The 19661-nt window shown below is 35.6% G+C and overlaps 1 protein-coding gene across 7 annotated transcripts in view; it reads left to right on the top strand.

The window, feature by feature from the left end:
• Nucleotides 1–19661, top strand: part of SUPT3H (SPT3 homolog, SAGA and STAGA complex component) — a 279815-nt gene that overhangs the window by 172805 nt on the left and 87349 nt on the right. For all 7 annotated transcript variants that reach the window (XM_074820229.1, XM_074820226.1, XM_074820225.1 and 4 more), the window contains 3 exons: nucleotides 14392–14478; nucleotides 15671–15761; nucleotides 17441–17577. In XM_074820229.1, coding sequence (XP_074676330.1) covers nucleotides 14392–14478; nucleotides 15671–15761; nucleotides 17441–17577 — 315 coding nt within the window. The remainder of the gene's footprint in view (nucleotides 1–14391; nucleotides 14479–15670; nucleotides 15762–17440; nucleotides 17578–19661) is intronic.

Consider the following 19661-nt stretch of genomic DNA (forward strand, 5'->3'; position numbering starts at 1 on the left):
ACAAAATACAGAGAGGAAGAAAAAAAATCAAACCTCTGGAGACATCTAGTACAACACGCTGCTAGTTGGAGGACTGTCACTAGAACTAGATCTGGTCAGCCATGGCTTTGTCCATCTCAGACTTTGGAAGTTCCACAGAGGAATTCTTCAGAGCCCCTGCAGCAGTGCTTTACTGCTGCAGGGCTGCTCTGTCCTCCTATGAGAAAGGTTTTACTAACATCCTACCCAATCCTTCCAAACTCATAGACTCACAGAATCACAGAATCATTCAGGTTGGAAAAGACCCTTGGGATCATCGAATCCAACCATCAGCCCGACTCTACAAAGTTCTCCCCTACACCACATCCCCCAACAGCTCATCCAAACGACCCTTAAACACATCCAGGGATGGGGACTCCACCCCCTCCCTGGGCAGCCTAAATTGCAATTTCTGTCTGTTGCTCCTCATCATATCTGTTGCTACCAAAAAGAATTTGGATCCGTCATCTTTCTAATTGCTCTTGAAGTATTTGTAGGCAGCAGCCTATAATTATTTGATCCCTTTAGCTTCCCCAAACATATCTGATTTATTTAAATATTAATGCCAGCAGACATTCAGTTGTATTTAAGGTTCATTCACATCTGAGATATCCAGTGCTGATGATTGGAGTGCATTAAAATCTTTATGTCCATTCAGTACATTAGAAATAATTTCTTTCCATATACCTCTTCCATGAGTTGTCGTACCTCTGATCCTGTGCTCAAAATCTCAGTTCTTCTCAGTTCTTTCTCAGTGAAAATTATTCTCCTGTTTTGGAACCGTGTTTAGATTTTCCTTCTCTGTTTCCTTCTGCACAGATTATCTTTCTTCGTACTGTTTTATGTCTGAAGCCTCCTTTGCTTTGCTTCTTAATCTGACTTGCAAACCTAATTAAGCTTTACTTTTGGCCATTCTTTATCCCTATACTTCTTGATTTCTAATGGTGTAGCTTTAATGTGTGCTGCAGATCCTATTCCTCCTCAAAAAGCCACTGATTGAAAAGTGACTTCTTGTGAATGTAAGGATTTACTTTTATAGTATTCCAGTTCCAGGTTCTAAACTGCAAACTAGTGGCTGTGTTGACATTGTTTATGTTACTGTCTCTTAGCTTTATATTAAAATGACTGATACTATTTGTAAAGCTTTATGGAGGTTTACAGGTTTTTAGTTTAAATGTTTAGTTGGTTTTTGGTTTAAATGTCACTGAGAATTATGATTATATATGATATAAGGCTGGCCCACTTACTCTAAATTAGAAGAGAAATATATCGGGCACAGTTTTTATGGTTTGAGTGTCTGCTAAATCACCTCTGCATTTCACAGCTTTAGGCTCTGGGAAATATTTATAGTTTTGCTTAGGAGTGCATACAAGTTTAGATTCAAAAAACTCTTTAAGTTAAAGCTCAGAAGAGGTTTGGTTTGTTGGGTTTGTTTATGTTTCTGCATTATTTTGCAGATGTTTCCTTTTACATTAGAGAAGAATCGTTAGCAGTGAAGGAGTGCTGCTAATTGGTTGGTGAGGGAGGCAGAGGCTTTTTTCTCCTGGTTCTGTCTTTGCCCGTGTACAGGCAAGTTGTTCCTTGCCTCATTTTGCCTATTTGTAAAATAGATGTAGAACAGATATCACTGTCATATGAACAAAAATGTAAAATTCATGTAGGTAATGTAGCTTTTCCAAAATAAAGAAATCAACCTTAAAAGCAATCTAAAAAGGGAGTGATCTGTATTAATGGAGAATCTTTTATTTATTATTGTTAGTTAATCTTATCCCCTACTTTTTTAACCTATTAAATCCCTTCAATAATCAGTGTTCCTTCTTAAATCTTACCCAACCTTGCAACTTCTCTTCAACCACTCTGCATTTCACTTTGGATTACTCCTTCCTCATGTCTTTTAGAAAAGTGTTATCCACTCTGTCATTCTGAGAACTGAGATTTCTTTCTATCTTCATCATACCTGTACTGATTTTACTCACGCTTGTTTTCACTCTTTTTTTGCTAAACATAGTTATCAGTTTGTGACTGATAATTGAGTTCACTTTCTTATAAACACATGATAAAACTGGAAGTGTTCCATTGTTTTTGAGGAATGAAGGTACTTTTCCGTTTGTGTTTCGATGCTTTTTTGTTGTATTTTTGGGGTGATTTTTTTGTTAGAAATTCATCAGTTTCACTTTAGCCTTAGATGGTCTTCCCCATATTTCCATAAACAAACACTGCAGAGAATACCTCTAATAATTAGAGAAATATGTACCCTTTTGCAGACCCTTTAGACTGTGTGCTTGTGGAGAAATATCACAGTCTCTTCTTGAAGGAATCTGTGCTATCATTTTTTTAGGACCTGAACAATCTGTGTCCTGGTGATTGTGCTAAGGCTCAGCTTTTACCTTAGAACCACTGTGCTCAGATGCCAATCTACAACATGGTTTTCCTGGAGAAAATAAAGATTTTTCTTTTCATCTTTTCTTTTTTGCCCTGAGCCCCTCCCCTCAAAGCTTTTTGATGACGTTTCAGTGTCTCTTGAAATCAAACCTGTAGAGCTAACACTTCCCTTTGTGGCTCCCAAAGGACAAAGATAAATGCTGGAAACACTAGTTTTCCTCCTCCCTGCTGGCATCGTTGACATTATCTTCTTCTGACTCCTCTGGTACCAGTAATGGATATCCTGGCTTTGTGCTCAGCCTTAGTAACTTAACACATGAGAAGTTTTTGTGGAGCTGCATCTAATTATAAGATTGTACAGTTGAATTCCCAAAGCAGAGATCTCACTGGGGCAGGGGAAATTATTTGTCCTCTCCTAATGGATGTATATATGTCCATGGCTTGGACCTGTTGCCCATTTCCAGAGATTTTTTTCAAAAGACCAAGTACTCCTGTCCCTTGACATGAATCTCTTGTTTCCTCTACTTTATCAGACTTCTTGCTCATTCATTTGATAGGTTATTGGATTGACTCTTGACTGACTGGCTGTCAAAGCCATTCTGGTTCATAACCAGTTTGAGAATGTGCAAGCTTTAATTGTGAAGTATTGGTAGGTAAAATATTTTAAAATTCGCTGAATTCAGCCAAACGTCCATATATAGCCAGCTGAAGTCTGATAGTAGCCAGTAACTGGAGTTTCAAGAGAAGAATAAGATATATGCCATGTATGATGGCATTCATGACATTTTTTTGATTTCCTACATTCAGAAGTTGAAGTCTGGGATCTCTAGGTACGTTAGGGACAAGTAGCCTTCTAACGTTTTCTGTTGAAGATCAGACCTCTTAAAAAAATTCAAGAATCATGGAGTCCTGTGAGACACCACATGGCTGAAAGGTTTTATTTTATGACTGCTTTCATAGACTGTGTTAGAAGTTTAGAAGTAGACTGTGGACCAAATTACTAGTAGGACACCATGAAAATCTTTGATCTAGAAAATTTCTGCAAACAGCTTTTTCTATCTTGTTTCTTTATCCCTGTCAAAACCTCTCTGCATCTTTCCTCAAAAAACTTCATGACTTATACTTACCCCCTCATGTCATCCATCCTTCAGTCATGAGAGGTCAGTCCAGTTTCTGATGGGCCTATGAAATCAGTCTCTGTTGCCTCCAGGAAAGCTTTTTCAAAGAAATGCTTTCTCCCATACTGCCCTTAGGCTTAGGAGTAGCTTTCGTGAACAACTTCAAGGATATTTTCCATTGTTCTTCAAATTATCTGTGAAATGCCCTCATATTTTAGCGTATTCTGTGTTAGTTCTATTTAGTGTTTTGAAAAAAGATAGTATTTCCATGAAAGGTTATTTCAGAGCATCTCCACACAAGTCAAAGTGAATTTAAATTATATAAAAGATCACAACATTTGTACATTCATATCCCAGTTGTGCACTCTATAGCAGTTGCCAAGTTATCTATTCCAACATTTTAGAATTCAGCCTATCTTTTTGTTATAGTTTAAAGACCTCCCATTTTTTTCATGCCAAGAACATACTTAAGAAATAAAATGCTTTAACTTTTCCAACAGTTGCATTCAATTTGAAGGATCTAATAAACATTACTGAAGCACAGCTAAGGGAAATCCCGTATGGCTAATAAAATTTTGGTAGTAATAGCAGATAAATTTTGAAGTTTTCATAATAGATTATCTAAATATCTCCAATGCAAAGCATAAAAGAAAGCAAGCCCAGAAGCTACTGTATAGTTTTTAAACTATCTTCATATTCTGGGGAGAATCTGAATAAATGTAATAATTTTCAAACTATTGACATTCTGGCAGAAATGTTGCTACATTTTTCCCTATTGTTACCGATCTTTCTGTTAAGAATTTCAGAGTACATTTTATGGGGTTTTTATGTTAGTGAGAAGATCTTCCTGCCTCCCAGTAGTTTGATTTTAACCATTTGTACAGTTTCAGTCCATTAAAACTGTCTTTTAACAAGAGGAAGTGTAGTAATTTATCCTTACAAGGATGTTGTGACTCAAACACTCCCTTCTCTTCCTGTTGCTTGATCCAATGTAATTAAATAATAGATTTCATTTCATAACTTTGCAGTAGCAATAAAGAGGAAATTAGGTTCAGAAGGCATGTTTATTTTTTTCCTCAGCCTTTTCATGGCTTAAAAGTGATTCTTTCTCTTCGTGCTAAAGTAATGTGAAACAGCCTTTTCAAACTTATGTCCTTGGGAAATGAATGTTAATTAAAGAATGAGCATTAAATAAGAGTTAGGAAATCAGTGCCATTTTGCAGACACGGATATCTGTTGTTCAGATTTTACATTTACACTCCTTCATGTTGCTTTCTTTTCTTCCTCTGAACAAGATCTCCCTCCTTTTTTCTTTCTTCCATCTTCCCAAGAGAAAATCTGTTGTGTTCATGGTATCATCTATGCAATTTACCTTGTATTTTTTGAAGCTCTGAGAATTATAATTCATATAAATAAAAAAGAAAATACATAGAAAAATTTGGACTTCCTTTCCTCTTATTTTTACGTGAAAATGGGTCTACTTTGGACTGGGACTGTTGTTTTCATAAATTTCTCTCCATTTTTGCCTTGATCTTGGATTCTAGGAAGAAAGGTGCTATGGAGTTAGGATTTTTGAAGCCATTTGGAAATTAACTGGGAAGAGATTTCTTGATAGAAGAGAAAATTTCATAGAACTTCCTGTTTTATTACACATTCTGATTATTCCTTGTCCACATGGACAAATAATTTTCCCTAAGATTAAAGATTACAGAACAGACTGAGACTTTCTCTAGTGTCATAATCCACACTCCATGCCTTTCTTGTGGTTGAAAAAGCATTAAAACTAAATGGTTTTCACTTTTTCTTTTTTCTGTTATTGTTTTCTTTTTCTGTTGATGATTTGAGTACATCTTGCAAGATGACACATACCTGTCTGCCAAACTTCTGCAGGCAGTACCATTTACCTTAAGCCCAGACACTTGTATGGCCTGTCTGCCACCCTAAACCATTTAAACCAGTAGGCATTTACATGTATTATGTGTCTCACTGTTTAATCTGAGCAATCCTGTAGCATTTAGTTGTAGTCACCATGCAAACTGAGAATGTCCCACGCGCATTTGAGCAAATGAGAATTAAAAATTAGAAGAAAGACCAATGTGAATCATTTTGGGTAAAATCTTTTAATTTACAAAGTCTTCTACCACTAGCACAGTATTTCCAAGTATGAACATAATGGCGTATCTCTTCAGGACTGTGAATAATTGTAGAGCTTTCTAATGGAAAATGTTACCGTTTTGTATTTTTGATTGAACCTGAATCCTTTCTTTCTCTTTCTGTCTCCTAGTCTAAATTTTCAAAGCAATGTCTTGCCTATGTCTTTTGCGGGATTTAATTTTTTAAAGTAGGTTTTTGTCCTTCATTTTGAGGTATTTGAAGAAATTTTTTTTATGACTTTGGGATCAGTTCAGCCAGAGGATCAAGGTCCTGTCTTCTCTATATTCAGTGCCCTGATGGTTGCCTGCTCTTCACTTGCTTTGCAGTTCTTTCATTAGCCTGAGGCTTGCTCTAAAAGCACTTTATCTTTGTGCTTGGAATAGGTAAATTTATGTCTTATTTTCTCTATGACAAACAGTGAAGCCTGATTCCAATTTGCTGTCATATGGAAAGGAACAGTATTTATTTAGTGTTCTGGTAAAACTAATATAAGGCATGATTATTCTCCTGTGTGAGCAATGTAGGGATGCATGATTTGAACAAATGTTATTCTCTACAGCAATGGGAGAAAGAAACCTGTTTATATTAGATGGTCTCTCAATCAACAGAGAACAGGTTTTTTCCTGCTTGCAGCATTGGAAACTGAGTAACAATAATCCTGAATGGTGGTTTCTTCTGGGATTTGAGACCAAAGGACAGGAAGCTGTGGTATAATGCGAACCTCGGCTGGTTTGCATGCCACAGTAATATTGAAGAAAGAAAAGAAATAGAAATAATTGATGGAGAGAAAATAAATCTGAGTTAATAGACTAAATATTTGAAAATAATATTTTCCTCAGTAAATTCTAATTGCTTTTTTGTTTTACTAAAGGAAAGGTGAGTGCATTTGTTGCTGAAAAGATTGCACGTTCTTATTTTTTCACAGTAACATTTAGTACCAAAAAGGCATTCAAAGACATAACTTAGGTGGAAGTAATAGTTGTAGTTGAGATTCTCAACTTGGAATATCTGTAGTGATACTGCTGTAAATATGAAACAGCTTGTTGTGAAAGTTTGAGTCTAAATGTAGTTAGTTTTATTATGTTTTGGACTAGGTGACCTTTAAAGGTCCATTCCAATCCAAACTATTCTGTGATCATTTCCTCCAAAACATCAGCATTTATTTAGTTTAAATACAAGGAAGTTTGCTGCCGGTGATTTACTGTGAGATGGCACCAATTACCTCAGCATCTGGAATATCCTGACAGTCCTAGAACATGGACAGTCAAGAGAGGACCTCTACGCTCATCTTATTCAGAAATGCAGAGATTGGAGTGCTTTTGGTTGTGAGAATTTTTCAGTTTCATACTGGCTAATAAATCTTTCATATCTACAAAGTTCACACTTTGCAAAGCTTTTTCAGAGTCTCTTGATCGTTCTAGAGAACACTACTCCATCATTTCCCCTTGGATGATATTTTTCAACCTTATTTTTTCTCTCTTGTAATAATAATAACCAGAGTAGAAGTTTCCAAGTTGTTTTCTTGCGGGCTGTTATCATCAGCAGTGAGAGAGAGCAGCAGCAGTGGCCATCTCCTGCGCTGCACCAAATCTTGAATTAACATCTACGTAGCCACTGACTAATTTGACCATATTAAAACTGAAATCAACGAGTCTGAATACTTTGCTGCACTTAGAGACTTAATTGTTTTAACATTGTTGATATAATTTCACTTTGGTCAAAATTGCCTGCTATAAATGTCAGGTGTGCAATAGGGTTTGTTTTGTTGCACGGAGAGTAGAAGAGTTACAGGTATAAAATGTTGGCCCAAAATGTTGATTTTGATATTAGAATTAAAGGAAAGAAAAATAGGAAAAAGTCATGTCTGAAGCTTAAGTTGAAATGTATTGTTCATAAATGCATTAAATTCTTTTCCCCGTGTGACAGAAAATGCAACAACAAGCTCTAATTTAAGAAGTAGAGCTTAAATTATTTGTAAGGGAAAGATTTTTAAAAAAAACCCCTTGATTTAAAGCTCATCTTTTGCAAAATAAGAGTATTAATATCCCTGTTTACTTGGAAATTTATTTTCCTTATTTAATCTATTTCATATAATTTTAAAAAATCGTACCGTCTCCTACAGATGCAAATCTTCACTTTTAGTAGCAGGGCCTAGGCTATTGGGCTTTAAAAATAAATTATCATTTTCCTAATAATTGTGCCTGTTTATATTTTAAACAAGAATGATTCAGAGTATCAACAGATGTGGGGCTCAGCTATGATTATGCTTGCTAAAAATAAAAAATATAGAGCACAAGGATGCAGCTTTCCTTAATCCCAGTTTGTGGTGGGATTGGTGCTCTACTGGCTACTGAACCGTGGGAGTTACTACACCATATCCAACAAGCTGAGCAAAGATGCAAAATCCATTGTGAAAATTGAATTATTCCACACATGAGTAAAGGTTTTCACTTTTTTTTTCCCCTCCCTTCTCCTATGGAGCAACACTTAAGTCTCTTAGACATTAGTAAAGAGTGGAGTAATGAGGCCCATATGTCTTCATCAGCAACTTGGATGGGTGACAGAAGGTATGCTCAACAACTTTGTTGATAATACTAAATGGGGGGGTGGCTGACAAACGGTAGAGCTTCATTCCAGTGGGAGCTTGATAAACTTGAGGATCAGATGGACATAAATCATGTAAGTGTCCACATCCATGGCACAATAGCCCCATGTTGTATCACTGTGGTTTGGGAATCTGCCACTCTGAGATGCACTGTGGGGTACAGTCTGAAGATGCCCTGGCTGGCCAAATGCAGTCTAGCCTCTTCTAATGTTGTATTTATACATTTCCTTGAAAATAAATGGTGTGTGCTTTAACTTAGAATTGTTTGGTAATGTTCAATTTTATGACATTGGTGAGTAGACACCCTTCTCCATCCAGCGGCAGGGTTTTGCATCAGGATGAAACCATGGGTACACCATAGGTAAGCTCCAGGAGCACCGTGCATTTTCCTGTTAGCCCATTCCATTACACAGGCTGAGTCCTTGTAGTTTTCTAAAAGCTCTGTACATTTTTCAGATTCTTTTTTGTGTGTGTGTTCAGAAGGATCTTGTTCGTAACATGAAGAATATCAGCTTGAGCAAGCTGCAGGGTATTCTGCTTTTGCAGTTTTCTCTCCCTGCAAGTACGTACCTGCCTTTGTTGCATTTCTTCTATTTGGATTGTACTGACTGTGTTGCCAAAAATCAAACCAAAAAAACTTACAACCTTTTCTATAATCAAAAGACATATGTGAGTTGTCAGTAGAATGAAGAGAGATGGTGACGTCCAAAACTATATCAAATGTTCAATTTAAATAGATGGGAATAATAACAAGATATCTCTTTATCATCATATTAATCTTTAGGGATCTTTCATATCAGTGATATGATTAAAAACGTGCAGACTGAGATGTAGGGCTGTTTATTGGAGTTCATAGGACTGTCTTTCACACAATTTCAGTCTGAAGGCAGGTGAGGAAGGGGCTGTTTTCTCTTGGGTTTGTTAGAACAGTTTGACTTCTTAAATTTATATCGACTGCTTTGATGTCAAAACCATCATTGTGTATTGGACCCGTAGACGTACTCTTTATGCTTTCAGAGGGAAAGAGTCCTTGTATAACCTACTTATTGCTGGAGATACTTTTGGGATAATTCTTTTCCAGGTACTAGTAACTGGCTGCAGACTCTCTGTATCCAGATCCAGCTCTTCGGGCTGGCTGAACTGTGGAAACCAAAAGCTGTTGCTACCTGCTAGAAGGCAAGACTAAGCAGTCAACCTTGCTTCAGAGACAAAGAGTAAGGTTTTTTTGAAGAAACAAACATAACAAATTATGTACTTGAAAGCAAGTTCTCGGTAAATGCCAGGGATCAAGGGGTAAGAACTGATATTTTCTTATTCTCATGATCTGTATGGACTGAAATTCACTGTATGTCAAACAAGAAAGTGCTCTTCTAAAGCCTCAAAATGGTATGCAGAGCTTTATCTTCTCAAGGTCATACATAATCACCTGGTATTACATTAAATGCTCTTCAGTAAAAAATACTTAGATTTAAAACCAGATACCTAATAGCAAGAAAATTGATCGTCTTTGAATCTGCAGATGAAAGTGTTATGTTTTAGACAGTTCGTGATGACTTAGTCATGCTTTTTAACCCTTGTGTGGTCATCCTAAATCATGACCTATTAGAGCGCTCTAATGGACTCCATAATATAATTATCCTCCCAGGATGTGCTAACTGTGTAAAGCACATTCCTAAGCTGACTAGTGGAAACAAATTCTGTATTTTTCCCATGTATGTTAGGATTAGAAGCTCAGGTGTCAACATTAGTAATATGTGAGGTCTTATGTGGAAAGATTTAAGGGAAAAACAAAGTTTGATTGCTTTCAAAAAGGTATTGGGATGCTCTGTTTAGAATACATTTATGGCACTATATCTAAATTCAAAATATTCTATTGGTATTTTTATAGTTGCATATTCTGATCTAGAAAAGATGAAAAATATGACATTTTAATGCATATTTAATAACAAAACCACCTTCCTGCCTTAAAAAAAAAAAAGATTCGGCCAGGTGAACTATGATCTAATTTTCCTCTATAATGAAAATAAAATCAGAGCTCCTGAAGCATTATTCTTGGCTCCCAGCAGTTTCAAGGCATGCAAACATTACCATTTCAACTCCATCCTGCAGCTTAACTGGAAGGATTATGTCACAACATAGTATGTTTGTTTTCCAGCTTTTTGTCTGTTTGTCCATCAAGACATTTTTGTAGAAGTATTGGTGATTGTTGACTTTGGAGGTAGTGGAAGAAAAAATAATTACGAAAAAAAATAAGCAGACAGTACCATTGAAGTAACTGTGCTTCTGTCATAGGAGAATGAATACTCCTTTCAACAAATCTATAATTTGCAGAAGTTGCAAAAAGAAAATAGCCGTAAGGTGACCGTTAACATACTTCAGTTCATCCTGCCAAGAAAGTTAACTTCATAAAGTCATTAAACCAGTGATTACATTTTAAAATATTATTCCCCAGCCATTTCTTCTTAGACTTTAAAATATAGTTACTGTATATACTACCTTCTTTGTAATGTGAAAAATTGTAAAATACACTTATTTTTCATAAACTCCTAATTATTAACAGAACTATTTGCGCTCCTATAGTTAAAGTCATTTCAACACTTCCGTTATTTAAACTTCACGTTTAGGGGTTCATAATTTTGCTGTAATAAAATATTCAGGCTCCGAGGTCTCAAATGTTGTTTGCCAGTATTAGGAAATTTAGCCTGTTTTTCTTTAAGGAGCTAGGTAATTTGGATTGTTTGCTGTTCTTCAAGCTAATCCAAACCAAAATATTTTGTAATGTGGACTAAATAATTTTCATCATTAAAAAAAATTAGGAAAAGACAGTGAGTATGTTGGAACTGCTGCTGCTCCAAATTCTGTGACTGCCACTAAATATAGCTGAGTCTTGGAGAAGGGAGATCAGGGGAAATTCTTGCCGTATCTCCACTGTTGCCATATAGTAACCTCATATGATAAGTTATTGCAGCATTTATATCACGTCTATCATCTGGAGTCACAGGCAGTAGACCTACTGCTCACAAAATAAAAACCCCCAGTACTTCCACTGCAGCAAAAGGTGAAACACCTCCTGACTTCAAGGTTGCATAGCTGAAAATTGCTATTTTGGAATGATAAATGCTAGGTGCTCAGAGATGGATCGTTTCTTTGGTATGGCTCCTAAAATTGCCCTTCATCATGTAACGCGGCTGCGGTAATGACTCAACAAGGCCTTCAGCTCCGGAAATTAAGGAATCGGGGCTTATTGCATATTAATGGCAACTCTGGGACAGTCAAATAAGACAGTTTGTTGTAATACTAATTATAGCAAAGCACTCATGTTGTGGTTTGAATGAGTCAATTATGTGTGCGTTAAAACTATAAATACATCTTCCCCCCAACCTAGGCTCTGTGGTACGTAATTTTTTTTTAATTGCTTGGATACATATTTACCTGAGCATATCCTGGTTTCCCAGGTAAATATGTGTACCAATGCAGAACTCATTATGGTCTGTTTGGATAAATAATCCATATTTTATAACTGTACAGGAAGTAATTATTTTCGTATTTTGCTTTCTTTAAGCCAAAGAAATTAAATGCTGTGTGTTCATTCCTTAAAATAAAATAGATGCAAAAAGTAGAGGCAATGCGAGAATAAAGTTTTCATTGTTTTGGTAGAAACTGAGAATATTATTCCAGATTTTGATCTTGTGTTTAGCCCAGAATAACTCCATTAAAATAAACAGTGTTATTCAGGATTTACTTAGATGCAAATGGGACGTGAATTTGGCCTCCTCTCCTTACTACTCCCTTACTTGGGAGGTTCCTGTAAGCAGCTTGCACGCAATCTTTGTTTTAAATGATGTTGTCACATGTTTATCATTTGGGAAAATAAGGTGTTTCAGCTACATGCAAGAATTAACATATCTGAATTTTATGGTAAGAAAATTAATGTCTTCTAGAATCATAGAATGGTTTGGGTTGAAAGGGACCTTAAAGATTATAGTTACAGTCCTGTATGTGTTAGGGAACTAGAGCATACTTTCGTGTCAGATATTTCTGCCATTGTTTTATATGATATTTGGAAAAGCTGCGTTGTGTTATCACCATGCTAAGGTCAGGTTTTGTAACACTTTTAAGCTTAGTGGGGCCAAAGTCAGCCTTGGCATAAATCCATTAACTGCAATAGATTTACACCAGAGATGAATATTGGCTCATTCTTGGTAAATTTATTTTTATCCAGCTCTTTATATTTTATGTTAGAAATATAAGTAGCTTGTGTGCCCTCAGACTAATCAGAATAAGAAACAGTTTTGCTTATGCCAAAAAATAGAACTATCGTTTTTCACATTCTTACATTTTTCAAGTAAGATTATATTACTGTGACTTCTGAATTCCTGAAATCTCTCTGGTCTCTGTGACTGCAAGGGCCAAGAGAGGGTTTCAAGGAGAAAATCTGAAACTCTTCACGCAGTATGTTTTGTGTTGTGCATACGAGATACAGTTAACGTTTTGTATGCATGTGATTAGTGTGGAAAAAAATTAATGCAGTCCAGTATTATGATTTATGGACTGAATCTTTTGCCCACTGAACACTTGCCAAAATGAAAATCTTTTTCCCCCCCTTCTCCTCCTTTGGATATTAGAAACAGCTACTGTTTTTGTTGATCTTTTTAACTTCTGAATAGGCCTATTTCAAGTCATAGCAGCATGGGAGCTCAGATTAATAATATACTTATTCAGCCAGTGATACTGAGTGAAACCATTGCTAGTGTGAGTATGAAGGATAGGATTTCTTTAAATTATTTTCAGGTGCATTAATGCACTTCTGAAAGAAGAATATAGAGATATTTGAAAATAAATTAAATTGCTGTTTACTGATCATGTTACAGGTGTGTATGAGTTTTAATGCCAAGAATTTTTTAAGGTGTCTCTCCTTTTGATAACTTGTGTACTGTGCTCACTGTCAGTTCGTCCATCAGATTGTTAATGAGGATAAGAGCAAAGAAACTGATTAAATCTTGCCTTTTGGACAATGTTTTTGAATCTAGAGAAATCGGATATACTCCTTGCTGTGAAACATCCTTTCTGTCCCACCTCCTCTACAGCATCGTCTTATGCCAGAACCAAAGGCTAGCGAGGTGAAAGGAGCGAATCCCATGGATTTCTCTTGTACATTTGGGTTGGACCTCCTTGGTCCGGTGGTTTGATAAGCATCAGCTTGCACATGTTTGGTTTCTAATCTTGTACTGGTTTTGATATGATCTATTTGTGTATAAACTAGCCCGATTTCCTACACCTACTGAAGGTGAATCCAAGGCTGACGTGCTTAGCCCCTTACAAAGAGATTTTTGCTCTTTGCAGCATAATTTGAGGAGTTTGGGGCCTTTAGTGGCACTGTTGTGATGGAGGTGAGGACAGTTCTTTGATTCACACTCTTTTGGCCAGCTCTTATCAATTTTTGTGGCATTCGTTGCTCAATCCCATCTTTATCTCTTTCGTATCTGAATGGCCTGGTCTGCTCAATAAGGTTTTTCCAATTACTTCATTAATAGAGTTGGTGTTTCGTATCAATTCATTTTCTTTCAAATAAAATAAGAGTATGCCTAAAAATGTTCTTCATTTGTGTCTGGTTTGTACTAATGATAAGTCAAGTAGGGGTAGAGTTTCTTTCAAAAAAATACTTAGGTAAGCTTTTTAAAATTAATATTTGTTATTCTAAAAAATTGTGAGAGGGATCACCCACCCTTCCACAGTTGCAGATAAAGTGCTATGGCAAGAATTTGGCATTTTTACATTGCCTGAGAGAATTATATGTTCATTTTCTGGGCTAATGTCATGCAAGGAAAGAAAAAAAGGGATGTAGCGCCTTTTAAAAGCAATCATTTTAAATATAAACAAAAAACCTTTTGCTTGAGATTTGTCAAAAGTCTTTCAGTCTTTTCATAAAAATGTTATTCACTTCTTGGGTAACAAGAACCGAGTGAGTGACACTCCCAGCACTGTTTTAGTGCATAGCTTGTATTTTGCTATGCAGTACCATGCAAAATATTATCTGAACTTATTTAAAACAAACCCTAGTGAATAAATTTTTTAACACAGAAAGAGCCGTCCTAATTTATTAATTTATTTTAGTTGCAGCAAGCAGCTGAAGTTTCTCAGCTGAGAGGAGCTCGAGTCATCTCTGCTGAAGATCTCCTGTTCTTAATGCGCAAAGATAAGGTATAGTAATAAGACAGAAATTTCTTCCTTTACATAGTAAGCTGTTTAGCGTGTTATAAAGTGCTTGTTTAACCTATCTGAAAGGAGTCCATCACCATGAATAGCTTTATTTAAAAGTATAGCTGTTCTGCAATTGTTTTGTGCATAGTACAATAATTGTGTGACATTTTAATCTAATTTTTTCGTGTGAATTGAATTATCAGTAGATTTTTTTCACTAAGTTTTAGGGTGGGTAGTGTACCTTAAAGCTCAAAACAATTTCTTAATAAAGGTATAAATATTGATCCTAATCCTTTATGTGCCTTTTATTAAAAACCAATCATTCTAATTTGCCCCTAGTTATGCAGAGTGTAGATGTGATGTTTGACTGTGACCATTACATTTTTGTCATCTAGGCTGTCAGTAAATCCTGTCTTGATTTTTCTTTATAATATTTTTCCTGTATTTTACCTCACTAAAATCTCCAAATTTAGGGATGGTCTTACTTTTTCTGGATAGTAAGTAGAGCAGGTCAATAATTTAAAAAAACATTTTTCCATACAAAGATTAGATTCATTTTCTTTCTTCAAATTTTAAAATTATTAAAAAAATAGTCAGGTATTTTTATCAACATTATTTATTCTTCCTTCATCTCCTTTTCTTCCTTAGTTCCCCCCTTTCCCTCCCCCTTTTCGCTGCCCTTTGCTTTTCTTTCCTCGTTTGATAGGTGAAACCTAATGACCAAAACCATATCAAAATTAAACAAAACACTAGAACGTGAAAACCAATTGCAGTTTCTTTATCTGATATGATCTGTAAAGCTATACCTGAAACAATAGTTAACATGGATGACAAAGTTCATGGAAATATGCATTTGTAGGCTTGGATTTCCAAACATGGCAAAGATTTTGGGGTGCCCGAAGCCTGATTTCTGAATTTCTGCTTTCTGAAAGTCAAACCCCTTTCTGTCTCATAGTTGGCAAGCAAAATACCAAGGAACTCAAATAAATAATATTTAATGTGGAAATGCTACTGACCTTAATGCACTTTCTATGTATAGATTTTCTGTAGAAACAAAAATTATGAACATTTAAAAAATGATATTTACTGGGTAATGTATTACACATTTGTATGTTTTTGTGTTACAAAGTTAGTCTAAATAAAAAATAACTATATAATACTAATTAATATAAATGTATTTTTTTTCTCTTAGAAGAAGCTTAGAAGGCTACTTAAATACATGTTTTTTCGAGACTATAAATCTAAAATTGTCAAAGGAATAGAAGAAGATGACCTCCTTGAAGGTAGAAAAAAAAGTTACTTAATTTGGGGGAAACTTAGTATTTTGTAAATGCACTGAACAGCTCAATGCAAAGTATTAATGTCTTGATAGTTAAAGACACAAAAATATTGTCTTCAGAATAATTTGGTTTAAAATCTCTGCTTTATTGTTTGAAATACTTCAAAAGTAATTATTTGCATCTACCATCCAAATGATAAGGAAGACTGCTTAATATCAGAACTCTGTTGAAGTAAAGAAACTGGTGCTGATTAAAGGGCTAATTGTTTTCAGCATATGTAATTCAAATGCGACAGCTACCGTGTGCAATTGAATGGACATTTGTTAAATTGCCATCAAAGGGTTTTGACATGTTTTAAGAAAAAAATCCATAATCTGAAGTCACTGAATACTAATATATGACCTGAGCTTGTTTTCAGTGTGGTTTAACATATTATACTTTGAATCTGTAATTTAAAGAATGGGAAACACTTTTGTTTCCCCATTCCATGAGCAATTCACAGATTTTATAACCAATGCATTTAAAGAAAAAGCTCTTTGATTTAAAAATATATCAATTTATGCCATATAATTTCCCAGTATAAAGTTTTGTTGATTTATATTAATAGAAGAATTAGCATTTCCTTTGTAAAAAGTTAAAACTTATCATAGCAAATCTAAATCTGCCATACCTTTATAAAATCTAGCAATGTCCATATACAACTCTTTGTACTTATTTCCTTTCTTAGAGCCTTTTATTTTTATTTTTTCCCTTGTGATGAATTCCTTGTGTTTGATACCTCTGAGCATCCACACTGACATTAGGTGAACATTGTACTACTTGCTTTGACTTAGTCAATCTGTGGATGAGTTTTTGTCAACTCATTTGAGATTTAATTTGCCTGTGGTATTTTATTTTCGCCACATGTGAAAGTATATTTTTTCGTGCAAGCAAGCTGGCAGTATAGCTTCCTACCTGACAGCTTTGGGTTTTGTAATACTTAAGTCTGTGTCTCTGTTTAAAACAAATAAACAGTTTTCATAAGCTATTTAGATGCTCATGAAATGCTTCCTAAACACAGTTCATCTGGAAAAAAAAGATTGCATTTTCTGGCATGCTTTGGTAATTGAAGCCATTAATTTTGTTTTGTGAAGCTAATGTCTTTATAGCTGCTATTTTGTTTAGAACCACAGAGATCATCTTGCTGGGGTTCTCTAGGCTTTACTGTTGAGCAGTGGTCCATCACCTGTGGAGCTGCATCTTAATGTTTGTGTTATGGTTTGCTTTAGGCTGTAGGTAACGAGGACGTTCTTTGTGCTTTCAAGAAAGAACATTTCCTCTGTGTATTCTGTTCTATGAGTGAGGTTTTTGTGCAACCAGAGAAAGGTAGTTTCATCTTCAGCTCTGTCCACTGTGGATCCTTCACTGCGAAATTATGATCTATGAGCTGTAGGCTAGGTTTCTCTAGATTACGAAAAACCACTAGGCTATACCAGAAAACACCAAAGGTGATTTTGTACTTCAGTGCTACTGCAGCACAACAGTGACATCCCCTTGATCAGGTAGCACAGCTTGTATGAGGAAGCAGTAACAGGCCTTTTCTGCGCGGTGCAGCTGATTCTAAGACATGTCCCTCGTAGGGACATTGGTTGATGTTTGGAGAAGCCAAATAAGTTTGTTGTTCTTTGCTTACCTTTGTGAAGACAAATTCAACAGTAATAACACCAACAAACGGCAGAAGCTTGCTCAAGACTTTCTCAACTCCATTGACCAGACTGGAGAGCTCTTAGCCATGTTTGAAGATGATGAGATTGATGATGTCAAGCAAGAGCGGATGGAGGTAATTCTTTTCTTTTACTGCTACCCAGCTCCAGCACAGAAAACTGTGAAATATTTCATACATCATACTCATCTGATGCCTTTTTCATGCTGCATATTATATTGTTGTTACATGTTTTTTCTTTTTGCCCAGATGGGCTAAAGGAAACCTATTTCCATATTTTTCCTATTCCCTCAAATGTTTTCTGATATCTAAGTATGCATGCTGAGAAGGAAGATTATGAAAGGGAAGTTATGGATCTTTCTGTCTGCCATATATTTGTATTTCCTTCCTGTAGAAAGCAGATTTTATTTATAAACATTTCACATGCATTTTTCTCAATCACTTTTTTTCTCTTTCATTATTCCTCTCATTAGAAAATTGTTTCAATAGCATTTGAGGACTACATTCATATAACATAACATTTCATATAACACAGCTTACAGATAAAATATTCTGTGCAAACATGCTTCAGTATATGCTCTTCTCTCCATCCTTTCAAGTCCTATTTTCTGACCTGTGTACTTAGGAAAAATTATGTCTATGTTAACAGAATGTGGTACCACATCACTCTCAGAAAGCTAGGTGGGATCAAGAAGCAGTATAACTGTCTTAGCATGCAAATCTGTGGAATGATGGTTTTGATACCAGTTGGTTTTGATACCAGTTTTACTCGATTTCACTGAGGTTTAGCTGTACTGGCAAGTACGCTTTATAGATCTTATCAAACCTATGTCCTCTCTATCAGTAGAGCATCTTCTTGAATGTCGTTTTCTCTGAAGTATTTGTAAGATCCAAAAGCTGTATCTATACTAATCAATAAACTAGGACAGGGCCAGTTCTCTGGTCCTGAAGGCAGGTGACATGGCCTGGCTTGGGTCCCTATGGCTAATTTTTTGTAGGCTACCCTCTTTTTGGTAGCCCTGTCCATAGCAAATAGGGAGAACAGTCCGCGGCCGCTGTTTGTGCTCAATTTCTCCTCATGTCATGTGCGGGCAACTGGATTTCAAGGGCAAAATTGTGCCAGGAGCACACTTAGAATTCCACACTAGTGTTTGGGCCAATTTCCTTCCTTTTACTCAGTAGCATGGTATATGTGGCTGTTGGAAACTGGCTATTTTTAGAGTGCTTTTTATACCCTTTCAGTGGTTGAAGCTGGTTACTTTGGTTTGATTTTCTTTTCTGTGCTGAGGTGGTGGCTGCATTCAGTAATATTTGTGTATTTAATATTTGACTATTAAAACCTCATTTAACTTTCAGGATTTCATGAAAAATTCTAAGAAATAACAAAATTTTTATCCTTGCCTAGTTGTAGTTCTCATTTTACCTTCTTAATGGAGCCATTTTCAGAACTGGGACTTTCCCCGTCCTGTTTCTGCTTCATTCTCCCCATTACAATCACTCAAAATCTAATCAAGAATCCATACTCTCTAAGAAATTGGATAGAAACAAGTCCCATTTCTCCCCAGCTGAGAATCAGTGTCGTAGACCAGTTCTTCCCAACCACTGTTTGTGTTTTGGAAACTGATGGTTTCTTTGCTTTGCTTTGCTTTCTTACTTATATATTTATGCAAAATGTTAAGTTTTGCATAAAGGCAGGCAAATCCTTTGAGCTTGGGTTATGTTCTTGACTTTACATTTTCTTCTGTCATTCCAGTATAATATTTTTTCAGTCTAAAAAAACTGCACAAGTTGCTAGAAGTATGAAATTCCCTGTCCTAGGCAAGGACAAATCTGACTCTACATTTGTCGAGAAATGTGTTCCTGTAATCAAGTATTTATGTTTCGTCTGACTATATGTTTTGTTTTTTCTCACTAGACTATAATTCATGAACTGTAGTGTTTATGTATGTGTATATATATATATAAAGTAATTCTTCTATTGCTCTACTTTATTACATTTTGTGAACTCTTGATCTATTTCCATGTTAAAAAAAAATGACAAAATCAAGATCTAATTATTTTAGAATAGATCCATGAATTATATACAGGTATAAAGTCAGTACTAAGTATTTTCTTTCTTACTAGTTTTTAAAACTAACAACAGAACATGAAAGATTGCTTGAGACATGCTATTCAAAATATTTCACATATTTTTGGCTTTG

The sequence above is a fragment of the Strix aluco genome, chromosome 3 (genome assembly GCF_031877795.1).
Source record: "Strix aluco isolate bStrAlu1 chromosome 3, bStrAlu1.hap1, whole genome shotgun sequence".
In the NCBI taxonomy this organism is placed as follows: domain Eukaryota; kingdom Metazoa; phylum Chordata; class Aves; order Strigiformes; family Strigidae; genus Strix; species Strix aluco.